Genomic DNA, 17,897 nt, shown 5'->3' on the forward strand with positions numbered 1-17,897 from the left:
TTTATGAAATAACTGGAGTGTGTTCATTATTCATGCTTACGACTTGTTCCAGCAAGGATTATATTTTTGTCCATTTACGTACTATAATTTAGCTACGTTTCCTAATTCCATCCTTCCACTATTACTTACGTAAGGTAATTCGAATTTATGCACCTACACACAAACTACATATACTCCATTTTACTTACTATATTGGGACAGGAATGATAAATAATGACATGCAAAGTTTGTCATCCTATCATGAATTCCAGAAAATCACAAATATGATTTGTTGTCTAGTCTAGCTCTAACTCAATATAATATAATAAATGGAGTATGCAAAACTTTTAATTTGTCAATACCATGTTTGAGGAATTAATTAGCTAACGAATATAGTATAATTTTTTTATAGAGTACATTTGCCTGTGGGGCCGACATGATTTTGATATATGTGTTGAGTTTTGATCGATCTATTAAATTATTTGATAAAGTTATCGCAAATGAGTTATATGTAACAAACTTTTATTATGTATTTAGGCTAGAGTAATGTGAAGAGGATTATGTACTTAAAAAAAAATGGAGTTATGAGGAGGAGTTTGGAGAATTATTTGGAATTGTTTCCTTGAAGACAAACACATTTTGCCTATATTATGTCAGCTTTATCTTTTCTTTATTTGGCCTCATTTAACCATTCTTCATTCTTGATATTACTAAAATATGATTAGAAAATTAGATCTGCAAACAGCCCCTTTATCTTTTAATGACATAAGTTAATACATTAATTTTAAAAACATAAATAATTGATTGATAAAAATATTTCTAAAATAAAAGAGTATGTTAAAATTTAGGAAAAACAAGTTACATCAATAGTATTTTAAGTTAATTTTCAAGGAAATGAAAAAAAAGTACTTACTAATTAATAGTACTATATTGTATGAAAAATCAATTTAGTTATTTATTATTATATTTATTTCAATTTATGTAAGCATGTTTCATTATTAGTCTATTTTTTTAAAAAAAATGATTAACTTTTAAATTTGGAAACGATTTAATTTGAATTTTCTAATTTATCCTTAATGAAAAACTCTAATTACAACCAAAAAAATGGTATGAAAGGATTAGAATCACAAGTTTATAATATCTTATTATAACATGTAAAAATTTCATCTTTTTTTTTAGATTGCGAGACTAGACAAATTAGATAGGTTCATATAATTAGCTAAAATGAAGAAAGTATATATATATTTCAATGCAGACTTTGGAGTACTATTATATTAATTAAGTGAAATGTTTTTGAAAAAATTGTATATAATAACAAACTATTAATTCAAATAAATGCTATAAATATAGTTTGATTTAGTTGTACTCTATAGCAACTTATTTCTATTTTCACCACTTTCTGGTGGAATCTCGCTCGCCACTCTCATTTTGGTGGCAGTCTCCCTCGCCTCTCTCGCTTTTATACAAACACAAATGTATGAAATGTGTTTTTTTTTAAAATAAAACGAGAGAAAATTATATGCATATATATATTTTCGTTCTCCTCTCTCCCCTTTCCCAGATTTAGTTTGTCACTCTCCCAAATTTCAATCTATTTTCTCGAGAGTTTTGAAGGGGAAGAAGTATCTTTTGCTGATTGAGAAAGGAATGAGTGGAGAGAGAATTACTAATAACCATGATAATAATATTTGGTCAAAACAAGTAAGAAAGAAAGAGATGATAGAGGAGAGAGAATTACGTACTCATAACCATGGTTAATGTTATTTAGTCAAAAAAATTAATATGATCAATTAAAAAATAAAATAGACACATGTCAACTATATAAAATAACACTTGGAGAAATTGGAGAGGACCTCAAAGAAGTGGATTATTTCTCTAGATAAAAGGCTCTAAAAGGAATGGAATGTTAAATTAGTAAATATAAATATATATATATATATATATATATATATATATATATATATATAATTTCTTAAGGGGTAAAAAATAGAAATGGAGAAGTAATATAAAATAGAGGAAAATAAAATAAAATAATCATTGTGCCCCAGAAATTCAAACCCTCATCAAGGATAGCTAAATCTAAGGAAGTTTAATTTTATTTCTACCACTTGACCAAAAAATTAATTTTGTTACTAGATTCCTACCAAATATATTTCAGATCTAAACGCTATGTAGTCAGCTGAGTTGATTGTTTTTTTTTTGAGTTTAAATTCAAAGATAATAAATGATTATATACACATATTATAGATCTAACGTAGATTAATATATTTATCAATATAAATATGGAATTTATGTAAAAATTATCGAATTTTCAAAAATTTGCACCTTACACCATAGATCCGCCTTTGAATTCAAGATCATAGAAGCTTATCTATATTCCTTCTATTTTTTATTAAGTGAATTGTTGAATCTCTTTTTCATAGTTTAAAATAAATGAATAATTCAAAGTTAAAAAAATTATTGAGCTTTTCTCATAATATTTACCCTTCATTTAATAAAGTTCTTAACTACTAGTGAAAAGGCTTGTATAAGTCAAACAGAACACGCTTGTTGTGTTATTATTTGTAACTGATTTCACCAGATGCCAAAAAAAGTTTTCACACACTAGCTTGTATTTTAGCTAATCTTCACATTACCGATTACATCTATGTTCAAACACTATTAGTGATATCTTTAGACCATTTTTTAAGGTTAAAAAAAACTTAAAAGGTAACTTTACGGAGGGTGGTGGGTGGTTGTTGAGGTTGAGGTGGCCCTTATGGAAGAGATCTCATGTAAGGGAATACAAGAATATTTCGATATTGACTTAAAACAAAGAAAATCCTATTAAGTAATCAGAAATTTTTATAATATTTATTACTTACTCCCTTTTAGTTTTTTTGTATACTTAAAAACATAGACTTATAACTCCTTTCTCTCTTCATCTAAGCTTAGCTATCTTCCTAATCTCTCATCTTTTTAACAAAATGAAGAAAGGGTTGGAATTCTCCGAAAATTCTCCTTCTTTATCCATGGAGCTAGGATATAGAAGTAACGATAAATCATCAGAGTTTTCTATAAGAGCATATGTTAAATCCACAATGCCAAGACTCCGATGGACTCATGATCTTCATCGCCGCTTTGTGTATGCTGTTGATCATCTTGGTGGAATTGACCGTAAGCTAACTTTTTGTTTTTTATTTTCTTGTATACTTAAAAACACAGACTTATAACTCCTTTCTCTCTTCATTCAAGCTTAATTAGTTATCTTCTCAACCTCTATTCTTTTTGCAAAATGATGAAAGGGCTAGAATTCTCTGAAGATTCTCCTTCTTTATCCATGGAGCTAGGAAACAACAGTAGCGACAAAACATCAAAGTTTGCCATAAGAGCGTATGTTAAACCCAGAATTCCAAGACTCCGATGGATTGATGATCTTCATCGCCGCTTTGTGTATGCTGTTGATCATCTTGGTGGAGTTAATCGTAAGCTTAACTTTCTCTTCTTTCTTTTTTTTAAGATTTTACATTCCACTATTAAAAAAGAGGAGTGGATATATATATCATGATGACTTAATAATTTGGTATATATACATACTAATAATTAGGAGCAACACCAAAGATGGTGCTACAAATAATGGATGTGAAGGGCCTTACTGTATCTCACATTAAGAGTCACCTTCAGGTAATTATCAGATCTTAACCCTTTAATTTCATTTTTTTAAATTTTTTTTCCACCTTAACAAAATATATTTTTATGATATGAACAGATGTACAGAAGCTTGAAACATCAAGAGATGCAAGGTATATATCCCTTTTTACTTAATTTTTTCCATCAAATTCCATTTCTTCTATATGATTTTGTATGTACTAGTTTTATATATATATAAAATTAAAGGAGTGATTAAGGTGCATAATTTAAATTTTGTGAATTTTTTTTCAACCGCTTGAAACTTGATTTTATTATCTAAGAAGATGATAAAATAGAAAGTAAATGAGTAGTGAGCGGTAAAGCAATCAAGAAAAAAAATGTTATTTGAAGTTCCATTTGAGGAATTTTTTTGATGTTTCATTTTAGCCTTTTTGAGTTTTGCCTGATTCCATATCACCTTTAGGATTGCTAAAATTGAATAAAGGACTTAGAACTACTTTTTCTAAGGCTAGATCTATTGTTAGGGAGACCAAAATTGATTTAATTTTGTCACATATAAGTATGTAACGCCATTGAGTTAATTAATTAAGTCTACCACCTACTAATTTGACCTTTTTTGGTTTTTAATTAACTGAAGCACTAGCTGCAAATGGGAGAAAGAGAAACAGAATTGATTGTTCAGATTCAATGAATATTCCTCGGGGAAACCTTGTTCATCGTTACAATCATATCAATGGCAAAGCCGCTGTGATTGATGGTTCCGATCAAATGAATTTTCCACAGGGAAACCTTGTTAATGGTTATAATCATATCAAAGGCAAAGCTGCCATGTTTGATGGTTCTGATCAAATGAATTTTCCTCAGGGAAACCTTGTTCATTGTTACAATCATAACAATGGCAAATCTGTGTTTGATGGTCATCTTAATCCGACAGTGACAACTAACTATTTGGACAAAATTGCTTCCAGCTCTACTGTTTTTCCTCCTCCATGGTTTGTCTCATTTTTCTTCTCTTCCTTTTTCCTGTTAAAAATGGATCTATTTTGATTTTGAACATTTTTTACACCATCAATGTTGTAATAATCTGAAAAATAGATAACTCCGGAATTAGTATTGAATTTCAATGATGATATATGAAATTACATGTTTACCCCTTCTAGGATACCTATGCCAGAGAAGAAGATGGGATTGGAAGGACGATGCTACATTTTTAGGGATTTCTTCGATGGAACCATTACTATTCGAGTAATAAACGAAATCCTTAATTCACTTTTTATTAATTAACTTTCTTTACTTGACATATATAGTTACAAATGAGAATTTTATTTTTGTTTGGGCAGAATGGAGAAGATGATAATAAAATCGTGCGAGCATATGGAATTAGCAATTTGCCTAATGAGAGTGCAACTTCAATGATTGAAGAGGAAAACTCCCATAGCACTATGTCTTTGGAGTTATCTCTCAGTTCAGATATCTCTCTTGACCTCACCCTTGGTTGAAATCCATTGGTCTCTTCTATTTCCTCAAGGGAAAAGAAAAACTCTTTTAGTTAATCCTTATTAGTATATGCTAATATAAGAAACTTGTTTCTGCTTAAACTAACCTAGCTTAGCTAGGTTAATTGAAACTTTCCTACTTAATTAGATTAAAGGTGCAGCGATAATTTATAATGTATAAGAGTGTATTTTCAACTGAAATGTAAGTTAATCAACTTATCTCTAAATTTAAAAAGGTTATAAGACAGAGAAAAGGTAAGATTTATGTTTTTAATTATATATTTATGACACCTCGATCCCCTTCATGTGTGGGCTTAAGTAAGTGTTTCTAATTCCCAACCAAAGCATGTGAAAAATATTTATCATAATGCATAGTAATGGTAAGGCTTAGACTTAATTAGGACCTCATCTGTTCTGATATATACCATGTTAATTAACTAAAGTGTGTGTGACTATATCTTCTAGAAATTAAAAATCAAAAGACCTTATTATAAATTAATTATATTGAACCTTATAATTAAATTTTATAACCCGAATTCTTCCTTTGAATTATCTTTTTTTATCATGGTGTGAAATTAATGAAAAGGAACAATGACTTGTTGTTAACAAAACATTTTTTTTACGGGAGAAAATGTTTGTTGCACTATTAAGTGAGAAAGAAAGAGATTAGAGATAAGAGAGGAGAGAAGAGAGAATTACTAATATCCATGGTTAATAGTATTTAGTCAAGAAAATTAATCTGATCAATTAAAAAATTAAATAGACACATGTCAACTATATAAGAGAGTACTTGGAAAAACTAAGAAATCATTACTGGGGAGGAGCCTCTTCCGTCAAAGGAGTGGATTATTCTTTAGATAAAGGCTCTAAAAGGAATGGAATGGCAAATTAGTGTGTGTGTATATATATATATATATATATATATATATATATATATATAGAGAGAGAGAGAGAGAGAGAGAGAGAGAGAGAGATAGATATATATTTTGTAATATATAATTTCTTAGGAGATAAAAACAAAAATGGAGAAGCAATATAGAATGGAGAGAAATTTTTTTCCATCATATGTGCCCCAGAGATTCAAACCGTCATCGTGATTTTATTTCTACCACTTGACCAAAAAATAATTTTGTTATTAATTTTCTATCAAATATATTTGAGATCTTAACGCTATATAGTCCGCTGAGTTTACTGTTTTCTTTTTTGAGCTGATATTCATAGATTATAAATGGTTATATAGAAAAATTATACACTAACGGATATTTAATAAATTTATCAATATAAATACGGAATCTATGTAAAAATTATCAAATTTCCAAAAATCCGCACCTTACACCATAATCCTCCTTTGAATTCAAGATCATAGAAGCTTATTTTCTATATTCTTTCAATTTTTTATTAAGTGAATTGTTGAATTTTTTTTCATAGTTTAAAATAAATTAAAAATTCAAAGTTTAAAAAAATTATTGAGTATTTTTCATAATATTTATCCCTTCATTTAATAAAGTTCTTAACTACTAGTGAAAAGACTTGTATAAGTCAAACAGTACATGCTTGTTGTGTTATTATTTGTAACTGACTTCAGAAATGCCAAAAGAGGTTTTCACACACTAGCTTGTATTTTAGCTAATCTTCACATTGCTGATTACATCTATGTTCAAACACTATTAATGATATCTTTAGACCATTTTTTAAGGTTAAAAAAATTTAAAAGATGACTTTACGGAGGGTGGTGGGTGGTTGTTGAGGTTGAGGTGGCCCTTATAGAAGAGATCTCATGTAAGGGCATACAAGAATATTTCATATTGACTTCAAATAAAGAAAATCCTATTAAGTATTCAGAAATTCAGAATATTTATTACTTACTTCCTTTTAGTTTTTTTGGTATACTTAAAAAAATAGACTTATAACTCCTTTCTCTCTTCATCTAAGCTTAGTTATCTTCCTAATCTCTCATCTTTTTAACAAAATGATGAAAGGGCTGGAATTCTCCAAAAATTCTCCTTCTTTATCCATGGAGCTAGGATATAGTAGTAACTATAAATCATCAAAGTTTGCTATAAGAGCATATATTAAATCCATAATGCCAAGACTCCGATGGACTCATGATATTCATCGCCGTTTTGTGTATGCTGTTGAGCGAGTTGGTGGAGTTGACCGTAAGCTTAACTCTCTCTTTTTATTTATATTATATAAAGATTTTACATTCCTCTATCTATAAAAGAAGAGTGAACCTATATATTAAGATGACTTAATAATTTGGTACATATATATATCTATATATAATTTATTTAGTGAATTTGTTATGGTATGTATATATATATATATATATATATATACTAATAATTAGGAGCAACACCAAAGATGGTGCTACAAATAATGGATGTGAAGGGCCTTACTATATCTCACATTAAGAGTCACCTTCAGGTAATTAACAAATCATAACCCTTTAATTTTGTTATTTTTCTCTCTTTTTTTCACCGTTTTTGTGGCTTTAAGAAAATGTATTTTTATGACATGAACAGATGTACAAAAACATGAAACATCAAGAGATGCAAGGTATATATCCCTATTTACTTAAATATTTTTTTTTTATCAAATTCCATTTCTTCTACATGATTTTGAATATATATATTATATAATTAAAGGAGTGATTCAAGTGCGTACTTTAAATTTCACAAAAAAAAAATTCAATTGCTTGAAACTTGATTTTATTATCTATGAAGATGATAAATAGAAAGTAAATAAGTAGCAAGCGGTGATGCAATCAAAAAAAATTATTAGAAGTTCCATTTGAGGAATTTTTTTTGTTTCGTATTAGCCTTTTTGAGTAGTGCCTGATTCCATATCACCTTTAGGTTAACTAAAATTGAAAAAGGACTTAGAACCTCTTCTACTAAGGCTATATCTATTGTTAGGGAGACCAAAATTTATTTAATTTTGTCACACATAAGTATATAACGCTATTGAGTTAATTAATTACATCTACTACCAACTCATTTGACCTTTTTTGGTTTTTAATTTACTGAAGGTGAAGCTGCAAATGGGAGAAAGAGAAACAGAATTGATGGTTCAGATTCAATGAATATTCCTCAGCGAAACCTTGTTCGTCGTCACAATCATATCAAAGGCAAAACTGCCATGTTTGATGGTTCAGATTCAATAAATTTTCCTCAGCGAAACCTTGTTGATCGTTACAATCATATCAAAAGCAAAGCTGCCATGTTTGATGGTTCTGATCAAATGAATTTTCCTCAGGGAAACCTTGTTCATTGTTACAATCATAACAATGGCAAAGCCCCCATATTTAAAGGTTCCGATCAAATGAATTTTACACAAAGAAACCTTGTTCATCGTTACAATTATAACAATGGCAAATCTGTGTTTGATGATCATCTTAATCCGACTGTAACAACTAACTATTTGGATAAAATTGCTTCCAGCTCTACTGCTTTTCCTCCTCCATGGTTCGTCTCATTTTTCTTCTCTTCCTTTTTCCTATTAAAAATGGAACTATTTTGAGTGTGAACACTTTTACACCATCAATGTCGTAATAACCTAAAAAATAAGACATATAACTCTAGAGCTAGTATTGAATTTCAATGATGATATATGAAATTACCTGTTTACCCCTTCTAGGAAATCTATGCCAGAGAAGAAGATGGGATTGGAAAGACGATACTACTTGTTTAGGGATTTCTTCGATGGAACCATTACTATTCGAGTAATAAACGAAATCCTTTATTCACTTTTTATTAGCTAACTTTCTTTACTCGACATATATAGTTCCAAATGAGAATTTTTTTATTTTTGTTTGGGCAGGATGGAGATAATGATGATAAAATCGTGCGAGCATATGGTATTAGCAATTTGCCAAATAAGAGTGCAACTTCAATGGTTGAAGAGGAAGACTCTCATAGCACTATATCCTTGGATCTATCTCTCAGTTCATATATCTCGCTTGACCTCACCCTTGGTTAAAACCATTTGGTCTCTATAATCTCCTCAAGGGAAAAAAAGAACTATTTTAGTTAATCCTTATCAAGTATATGCTAGTACAAGGAAGTAACCTTTTTGTTTCTGCTTAAACTAACCTAGCTTAGCTAGGTTAACTAAAACTTTGTAACTTATTTACTTTTATAATCCACCTGAGACTGTTAAAGGTGCAGTGATATTTTAAGATGTATAAGGATTTAGTTTCAACTTAAATGTATGTTAATCGACTTATCTAAAAGTTTAAAAAGGTTATAAGTTAGAGAAAAGGTAAGCTAATTTTATGTTTTCAATTATATATTTACGACACCTCAATCCCCTTCATGTGTGGCCTTGAATATTAGTGTTTCTATTCCCTAACCAAGCATGTGAAAAATCTTTTAAATAATGAATAGTAATGGTAAGGCGTAGACTTAATTAGGACCTCATCCGTTCTGATCTATACCATGTTAATTAACTAAAGTGTGTGTGACTATATCATCTAGAAGTTAAACGCGAGGAGCCTAATTACTTACCCTATAAACGCGAGGAGCCTAATTGCAATGAAGGAAAAACCAAAAGCATCAGCTGATGAACAGAATGAATAGTTTCAATACCTTTTATTGCCTTTTTTGGTGGTTTTGGTGGTGTTGTAGGTGCAATTACGCCTCCATTTGGTTTAGGAGCCGGCGTTGGTGGATTTGGTGCTAGATTTAGAGGTTCTTTTGGAAGTGGTTTTGGTCCTTTAGCCGGAAATGGTGGAACAAGTAGTTCTTGAGCTGGAACTGGAACGGGAAGTTGAAGTGAATTTGGTTCTTGTATTAATGAAGGGTTTGAAGATAATTGTGGAAATAATCCTAATGATAAAATTGAAGGTGAACTTGATGAAGGTGACCTAGGTGAGGGAGGCCTAGTAGTGCTAGTATGAATGATTTTTATCCGAGTAAACAGAAGTATGAATTGAGAAGTCTATGATTTTTCAATTATTGAAAGAAAAGTAAGTAAATGTGTGCAGTGATGCAATCTAAAAAAGAGAGAGGAAATTCACTTCTTCAAGAATCTTTTTATGTTATATTTGACCTTGGAGTTTTTTCTAACTCCATATTCCGTAGGATAAAAAGGATAGAAATAAATAAATAAATAAATATGTGTAATTAGTTGTGTTTGACTACACAGGAAAACCTTTAACATATATATGTAACAGTTTCGATAAGGTTTTTTTGACTTCAATTAGTAACTGAAAAGTTTGACACTACCCTCATCATTGTGCAGTCAATTGTAGCTTTTTTTTTAGTTACCTTCAAGCTGGAGTTTTTGCTTTCCTCCTCCCCTATGCACCCCCTTGTCGATCCCTTTTTGTATCACACTCTATTAACAGAGTTTTTTTAAAAAAAAGACTTTTTAATCTTTCTGGATCGTTGATCACCAGATTCTTGCTAATGGGTATTGCGTTTTTCCAGTGAAGTAGAACCGTTTTCACGGGGCTTCAACGATTTCGGTGTGAAGTCCAAAGCGTGCCGGACCTGGTTAAATTGAAGAGCTTGCTGTGGAGATAGATTTTTGATTTGTAAACCGAATGTCTCACCTGACGACTCTAGACTTGAGTTCCTAAACCACTGGTTCTAAATTAAAGTTATATCAAATTCAATTCAAAATAGAATTAATTCAATTTCTCATTTCATACTTAAAATTGTTCTTTTTGAAACCTTAAATATTGTTTAGTTCTAAGAAAATCTTTTTCTTTTCACGTGCACTGTTAGTCAAAGGAAGGAAGAGGCTCCTCTCCTGCAATGATGTTTCTAGTTTCTTCGAGTGTTATCTTATATAATTGACATGTGTCTATTTATTTTTGTAATGAACCGGATTAATTTTTGTGACCAGATACCATTAACCATTATTATTACTAATTCTCTATCACCTCTCATCTGTTATTTTCTCACCTATTTTTTTTTTTTTACCAAATATCATTAGTCATGGTTATTAGCAATTCTCTCTCCTTTCATTCTTTTCTCAATCAGCAAAGAATTACTTCTTTCCATTCAAAATTCTCCGAAAAATAGAGCAATCAAACATCATTCGTGTAAATCAAACAATTAAAAATTAAAATTACATCAATATGTTAATGTTTTTACACTTACATATGAAAAACTAGGGAGAGTCTCAAAAGAGAGAAACTGAAATGTAATGATTAGCCCCAATTAAAGATTACAATTATAAATACCTCAAGAAAAGAAGATTCAAAAAATAAATAGAGAATTTCACCGAAAATAGATGAAAAAATATTTTTCTATCCATTTTTTGTGCCCTTTCTATATCTTTTAGTTAGTTTTTGCAAAAAATCCGAATTGAAAAAAAATGATGTTACGAAGAAGACGATAGAGTTTTGTGGAACCAAGCTTCAAAGTAGTAGTCTCATGGGTTGAATTTATTAAATTTTATAACCTAAATTTATTCTTTGAATTTGTCTTCTTTTATCACGGTGTGAAATTAATGAAAAGGAAAAGTGACTTGTTGTTAACAAAGCAAATTTTTTTATAGGAGAAAATGTTTGTTGCATAATTAAGTGAGGAAGAAAGAGATGAAAGTTGAGAGAGGAGAGAAGAGAGAGAATTACTAATAACCATCGCTAATGATATTTAGTCAAGAAAATTAATTTGATTCATTAAAAAATTAAATAATCACATGTCAACTATATAAGAGACCACTTGGAGAAACTAGAGAGATCATTACTGGAGAGGAGCCTCTTCCGTCAAAAGATTAAATTATTTCTCTAGATAAAGACTCTAAAAGGAATGAAATGGTTATACACACAAATTAGACATCTAACGGATATTTAATAAATTTATCAATATAAATATGAAATCGATGTAAAAAATTATCAAATTTCTAAAAATCCGCACCTTACATTATAGATCCTCCTTTGAATTCAAGATCATAGAAGCTTATCTATATTCCTTCTATTTTTTATTAAGTGAATAGTTGAATCTCATTTTCATAGTTTAAAATAGATGAATAATTCAAAGTTTAAAAAAATTATTGAGCTTTTTTCAAAATATTTACCCTTCTTTTAATAAAATTGTTAACTACTAAAGAAAAGACTTGTATAAGTCATACAGTACACGCTTGTTGTGTTAATTATTTGTAACTGACTTCACCAGATATCAAAAAAAGTTTTCACACACTAATTTTGTATTTTAGCTAATCTTCACATTGACGATTACATCTAAGTTCAAACCCTATTAATGATATCTTTAGACCCTTTTTTAAGGTCAAACAAACTTAAAAAGTAACTTTAAGGATGGTGGTGTGGGGTTGTTGAGGTTGAGGTGGCCATTATAGAAGAGATCTCATGTAAGGACACACAGAATGTTTCGATACTGACTTCAAAGAAAGAATATAATGTCCTATAAAGTAATAAGAAATTCAGAATGTTTTTAATAATACTACATTTTCTACCTTTTTTTTAAAGTCATCTAATTGTGAGTGCAAAATTAAACAAAAAATAATAATAAATCAGCTTCATAATAAAAATTCATAAGACTTGGAAAATTTTTATGTAAGAAAATCCTCTTTGTAAATTTAAAAGCCTTGATACAAGTAGACAAAAATGTGAAGACACTGACTAGCTAGCTAGCTCCCTTATATTTATTACTCTCTTATATTTATTACTCCTTTTTTTTTTTTGTATAAATAAAAACATAGACTTATAACACCTTTCTCCTTTCATATAACTTAGGTATCTTCCTAACCTCTCATCTTTTCACAGAATAATTCTCTGAAAATTCTCCTTCTTTATCCATGGAGTTAGGAAACAACAATAGCGATAAATCATCAGAGTTTTTCATAAGAGCGTATGTTAAACCCAAAATGCCAAGACTCCGATGGACTGATGATCTTCATCGCCGCTTTGTGCATGCTGTTGATCATCTTGGTGGAGTTGATCGTAAGCTTAACATTCTCTCTTTCTCTCTCTTTTTTTTTTAAGATTTTGCATTCCACTATTAAAAAAGAGGAGTGGATCTATATATCATGATGACTTGATAATCTGGTATATATATATATACTAATAATTAGGAGCAACACCAAAGATGGTGCTACAAATAATGAATGTGAAGGGTGTGACTATATCTCACATTAAGAGTCACCTTCAGGTAATTATCAGATCTTAATCCTTTAATTTTGTTCTTTTTTATTTATTTTTTCCGTCTTAAGAAAATGTATTTTTATGATATGAACAGATGTACAGAAGCTTGAAACATCAGGAGATGCAAGGTATATATCCCTTTTTACTTAATTTTTTCCATCAAATTCCATTTCTTCTATATAATTTTGTATGTACTAGTTTTATATATATATATATATATATATATATATATATATATATATTAAATTAAAGGAGTGATTAAGGTGCATAATTTAAATTTTGCGATTTTTTTTTCAACCGCTTGAAACTTGATTTTATTATCTAAGAAGATGATAAAATAGAAAGTAAATGAGTAGTGAGCGGCGAAGCAATCAAGAAAAAAAATGTTATTTGAAGTTCCATTTGAGGAATTTTTATTTATGTTTCATTTTAGTCTTTTTGAGTTTTGCCTCATTCCAGATCACCTTTATGAGTGCTAAAATGGAAAAAAGGACTTAGAACTACTTTTTCTAAGGCTAGATTTATTGTTAGGGAGACCAAAATTAATTTAATTTTGTCACATATAAGTATGAAACACCATTGAGTTAATTAATTATGTCTACCACCAACTCATTTGACCTTTTTTGGTTTTAAATTAACTGAAGCAGAAGCTGCAAATGGGAGAAAGAGAAACAGAATTGATGCTTCAGATTCAATGAATAATCTTTGGGCAAACCTTGTTCATCGTTACAATCATATCAATGGAAAAGCCGCTGTGATTGATGGTTCTGATCAAATGAATTTTCCACAGGGAAACCTTGTTAATGGTTACAATCATATCAAAGGCAAAGCTGCCATGTTTGATGGTTCAAATCAAATGAATTTTCCTCAGGGAAACCTTATTCATTGTTACAATCATAACAATAGAAAAGCCCCTATATTTAATGGTTCCAATCAAATGAATATTTCACAGGGAAACCTTGTTCATTGCTACAATCATAACAACGGCAAAGCCCCCATAATTAATGGTTCCAATCAAATGAATTTTCCACAGGGAAACCTTGTTCAACGTTACAATCATAACAATGGCAAATCTGTGTTTGATGGTCATCTTAATCCGACTGTAACAACTAACTATTTGGAAAAAATTGCTTCCAGCTCTACTGTTTTTCCTCCTCCATGGTTTGTCTCATTTTTCTTCTCTTCCTTTTTTCTGTTAAAAATGGAACTATTTTTTAGTGTGAACATTTTTTACACCATCAATGTTGTAATAATCTGAAAAATAGATAACTTTGGAGCTAGTATTGAATTTCAATGATGATATATGAAATTACATGTTTACCCCTTCCAGGAAACCTATGCCAGAGAAGAAGATGGGATTGGAAGGACGATGCTACATGTTTAGGGATTTCTTCGATGGAACCATTACTATTCGAGTAATAAACGAAATCCTTAATTCACTTTTATTAATTAACTTTCTTTACTTGACATATATAGTTACAAATGAGAATTTTATTTTTCTTTGGGCAGGATGGAGATGATGATAATAAAATCGTGCGAGCATATGGTATTAGCAATTTGCCAAATAAGAGTGCAACTTCAATGATTGAAGAGGAAGACTCCCATAGCACTATGTCCTTGGAGCTATCTCTCAGTTCAGATATCTCTCTTGACCTTACTCTTGGTTGAAATCCTTTGGTCTCTTCCATTTCCTCAAGGGAAAAAAACAAAAAAAAAGCTCTTTTAGTTAATCCTTATTAAATATATGCTAATATAAGAAACTTGTTGCTGTTTAAACTAACCTAGCTTAGCTAGGTTAATTGAAACTTTTCAACTTAATTAGATTAAAGGTGCAGCGATAATTTATAATGTATAAGGGTGTAGTTTCAACTGAAATGTAAGTTAATCAACTTATCTCTAAGTTTAAAAAGGTTATAAGTCAGAGAAAAGGTAAGCTAATTTTATGTTTTTAATTATATATTTACGACACCTCGATCCTCTTCATATTTGGGCTTGAATATTAGTGTTTCTAATCCCCCACCAAGCATGTGAAAAATCTTTATCATAATGCATAGTAATGGTAAGGCTAAGACTTAATTAGGACCTCATGTGTTCTGATCTATACCATGTTAATTAACTAAAGTGTGTTTGACTATATCATCTAGAAATTAAAAATGAAAAGACCTTATTATAAATTAATTATATAGAACCTTATAATTAAATATTATAACCCAAATTCTTCCTTTGAATTGTTTTTTATCATGGTGTGAAATTAATGAAAAGGAACAGTGACTTGTTGTTAACAAAACAATTTTTTTACGAGATAAAATGTTTGTTGCACTATTAAGTGAGAAAGAAAGAGATTAGATATGAGAGAGGAGAGAAGAGATAATTACTAATAACCATGGTTAATAGTATTTAGTCAAGAAAATTAATCTGATCAATTAAAAAATTAAATAGACACATGTCAACTATATAAGAGAGGACTTGAGAAGACTGAGAGATCATTACTGGAGAGGAGCCTCTTCCGTCAAAGGAGTGGATTAATTTTTTAAATAAAGACTCTAAAAGGAATGGAATGGTAAATTAGTGTGTGTGTATATATATATATATATATATATATATATATATATATATATATATATATATATATATATATATATATCTCAATGTAAGCTAAGGGAAAGATTTAATCTGGGAAAAGTTAATGAAACTGAGTTTGAGCTATGACTTATAACTAGTCTCTTCTTTTCTTTCTATATATATTTGTATCATGTGTTTAATTGTTGAACTGTATCATTTCACATCTCATTATTTTTTCCCCAAACTTTTGGTTAAATCTACAGAGATTAGTTGAGAATAACTTTCTTTACTTTAAGGTCATTCGAGTTGTTGTTCATCTTGTATTCCTAAGATATACTTGGAACAATATTTTAAGAACTTGGTAAGACATAACAAAGTTAAAGAACATTTTCACAACTAGAAAATTAAAACTAGTTGAGAAACTAAAATCAGAAACAGATTAGAAAAAATAGACGAATTTTTTTTCAATAAGAAATGTTGTCAGTCTGTGTTTAAAAAATCTTATTGATTCTAACAAACTTTGCAGAAACACGAAGTTACCGAAGTTTAATGAACCAGTGAAAAACAGATAGACAAAAATTAATTCACAAATCTAAAATATGTGACACATACTAGAATCTAGAAAGACAAAAAGAAGATCAAGCCACTAAATGCACGGTGTCCCTTTAAGGAATTTATTTCCCTCTAGTATCCGAGATTTGATTTGTAAGATGTCCTCCCAAGATAGAATGATCTCAATCCCAGTGTATTGCTACCCCAAAACGCTAGTGTCAGCGAGCCACTCAACGACAGTAAAGTAAACTTAGAATTCTAAATTTAGTAGTTGAAAAGAAGTCTACAAATTATATTATTAAAATGAGAGAAAACACTCAATTTATAGAAAACAAAGGGTAGCGCGAAAAAATTCTTATTGGCCCTTACCGGAAAAGTCATAAACCTTTGGAAAAGTCACAATCTTTCGGACAGGTCATTACTTTTTATAAAAATCGCAATTTTTTTATAAAAGTCACAATTTTTCATTAAAATTACAACTCTTCATTTTATATTCACACCTTTTAACACCTAACACGAATAACTCCTTAATGACCTTAACTCACAACCTTCAGAGTGAAAGTCAAGGATACTTACTACTCGAGTAACTCTCTCTCATCTAATAGGTCTTACATACTACAACAAGAGAAAATATTCTTGAGTAATTGGTCTTTGATTTATAGTTGATTCAGGGGAACAGTTCAGCCCAATGTTACCTAAATAGTACTTGTTCCTTTGGGCCTAATTACTACTCCTAAGCTATTAATGGTCATCACTCATCATGACCACAAACAAAAAGAGATTGTATAACATTCCAACTTACGGTGTGTTTGGTAGGAAGAAAAATATTTTTAAGAAAATATTTTTTAATTTTTTTATATTTGTTTGGGAAAAAAATTATGAAAAATATTTTCTAAATCAATTCATTTTCCTTAAAATTAAAGAAAATGACTTCCCTTCAAAAGTTAAGGAAAACATTTTCCAAAACTCTCATCCAACTTCAAATTGCATTTCCTTTAAAAAATATCAATTTCTAAAAAATTAAATTTATTTTTTAAAAATATTTTCGACTTCAAACTTTAATTTTTTTTACCTTTGCCTCCGATCTCCCCACCTACTTCACCTCTCAAAATAAATTTTTAGTTTACTTTTAAAAAATATTTTCAATTTCAATTTTATATTTTTTTTCAATTCTAGCCTCCAACCCCCAACCCCACCACCACCATCACCTGGAGCAGCAACCTCCCTCATACACACACCCAAAAAAAAAATTATTTTAAAAAAATATTTTTCAACTTCAAATTTTTATTTTTTAATCCATACCCCTATCACCCTCTGCCTGTCCACCATCCCCCATAACAAAATAATTTTATTTTTAAAAAATATTTTTTTTACCCCTACCCCACCCCGCCAGCCCCCTATAGCCCCCCTCCCACCCCCAAAAAAATTAATTTTTTTATAAAACTATTCTCAATTTCAAAAATTATTTTCTACTCTAGTAACACTAAAAAATATTTTTCGTTCATGAATTAAACAGTAAAAATTATTTTCTAAAAAAAAATTCTACTCACCAACCAAGCATC

The 17,897-nt window shown here is 29.7% G+C and overlaps 2 protein-coding genes across 2 annotated transcripts; both read left to right on the top strand.

The window, feature by feature from the left end:
• The first annotated feature begins 2,885 nt into the window (after nt 1–2,885).
• LOC104645796 (uncharacterized) lies at nt 2,886–5,379 on the top strand. The gene is made up of 7 exons (XM_010318284.4): nt 2,886–3,135; nt 3,264–3,443; nt 3,566–3,642; nt 3,728–3,761; nt 4,247–4,601; nt 4,770–4,854; nt 4,950–5,379. The coding sequence occupies exons 1-7, from the start codon at nt 2,946–2,948 to the stop codon at nt 5,106–5,108; spliced, it is 1,080 nt and encodes a 359-aa protein (XP_010316586.1). The 5' UTR covers nt 2,886–2,945; the 3' UTR covers nt 5,109–5,379.
• An 8,497-nt stretch (nt 5,380–13,876) lies between these two features.
• LOC138342318 (uncharacterized) lies at nt 13,877–15,075 on the top strand. Its single transcript, XM_069294651.1, has 3 exons — nt 13,877–14,382; nt 14,552–14,636; nt 14,731–15,075. The coding sequence occupies exons 1-3, from the start codon at nt 13,916–13,918 to the stop codon at nt 14,887–14,889; spliced, it is 711 nt and encodes a 236-aa protein (XP_069150752.1). The 5' UTR covers nt 13,877–13,915; the 3' UTR covers nt 14,890–15,075.
• The last annotated feature ends 2,822 nt before the right edge of the window (nt 15,076–17,897 follow it).

This window comes from Solanum lycopersicum, chromosome 2 (assembly GCF_036512215.1).
Source record: "Solanum lycopersicum chromosome 2, SLM_r2.1".
Taxonomy (NCBI): domain Eukaryota; kingdom Viridiplantae; phylum Streptophyta; class Magnoliopsida; order Solanales; family Solanaceae; genus Solanum; species Solanum lycopersicum.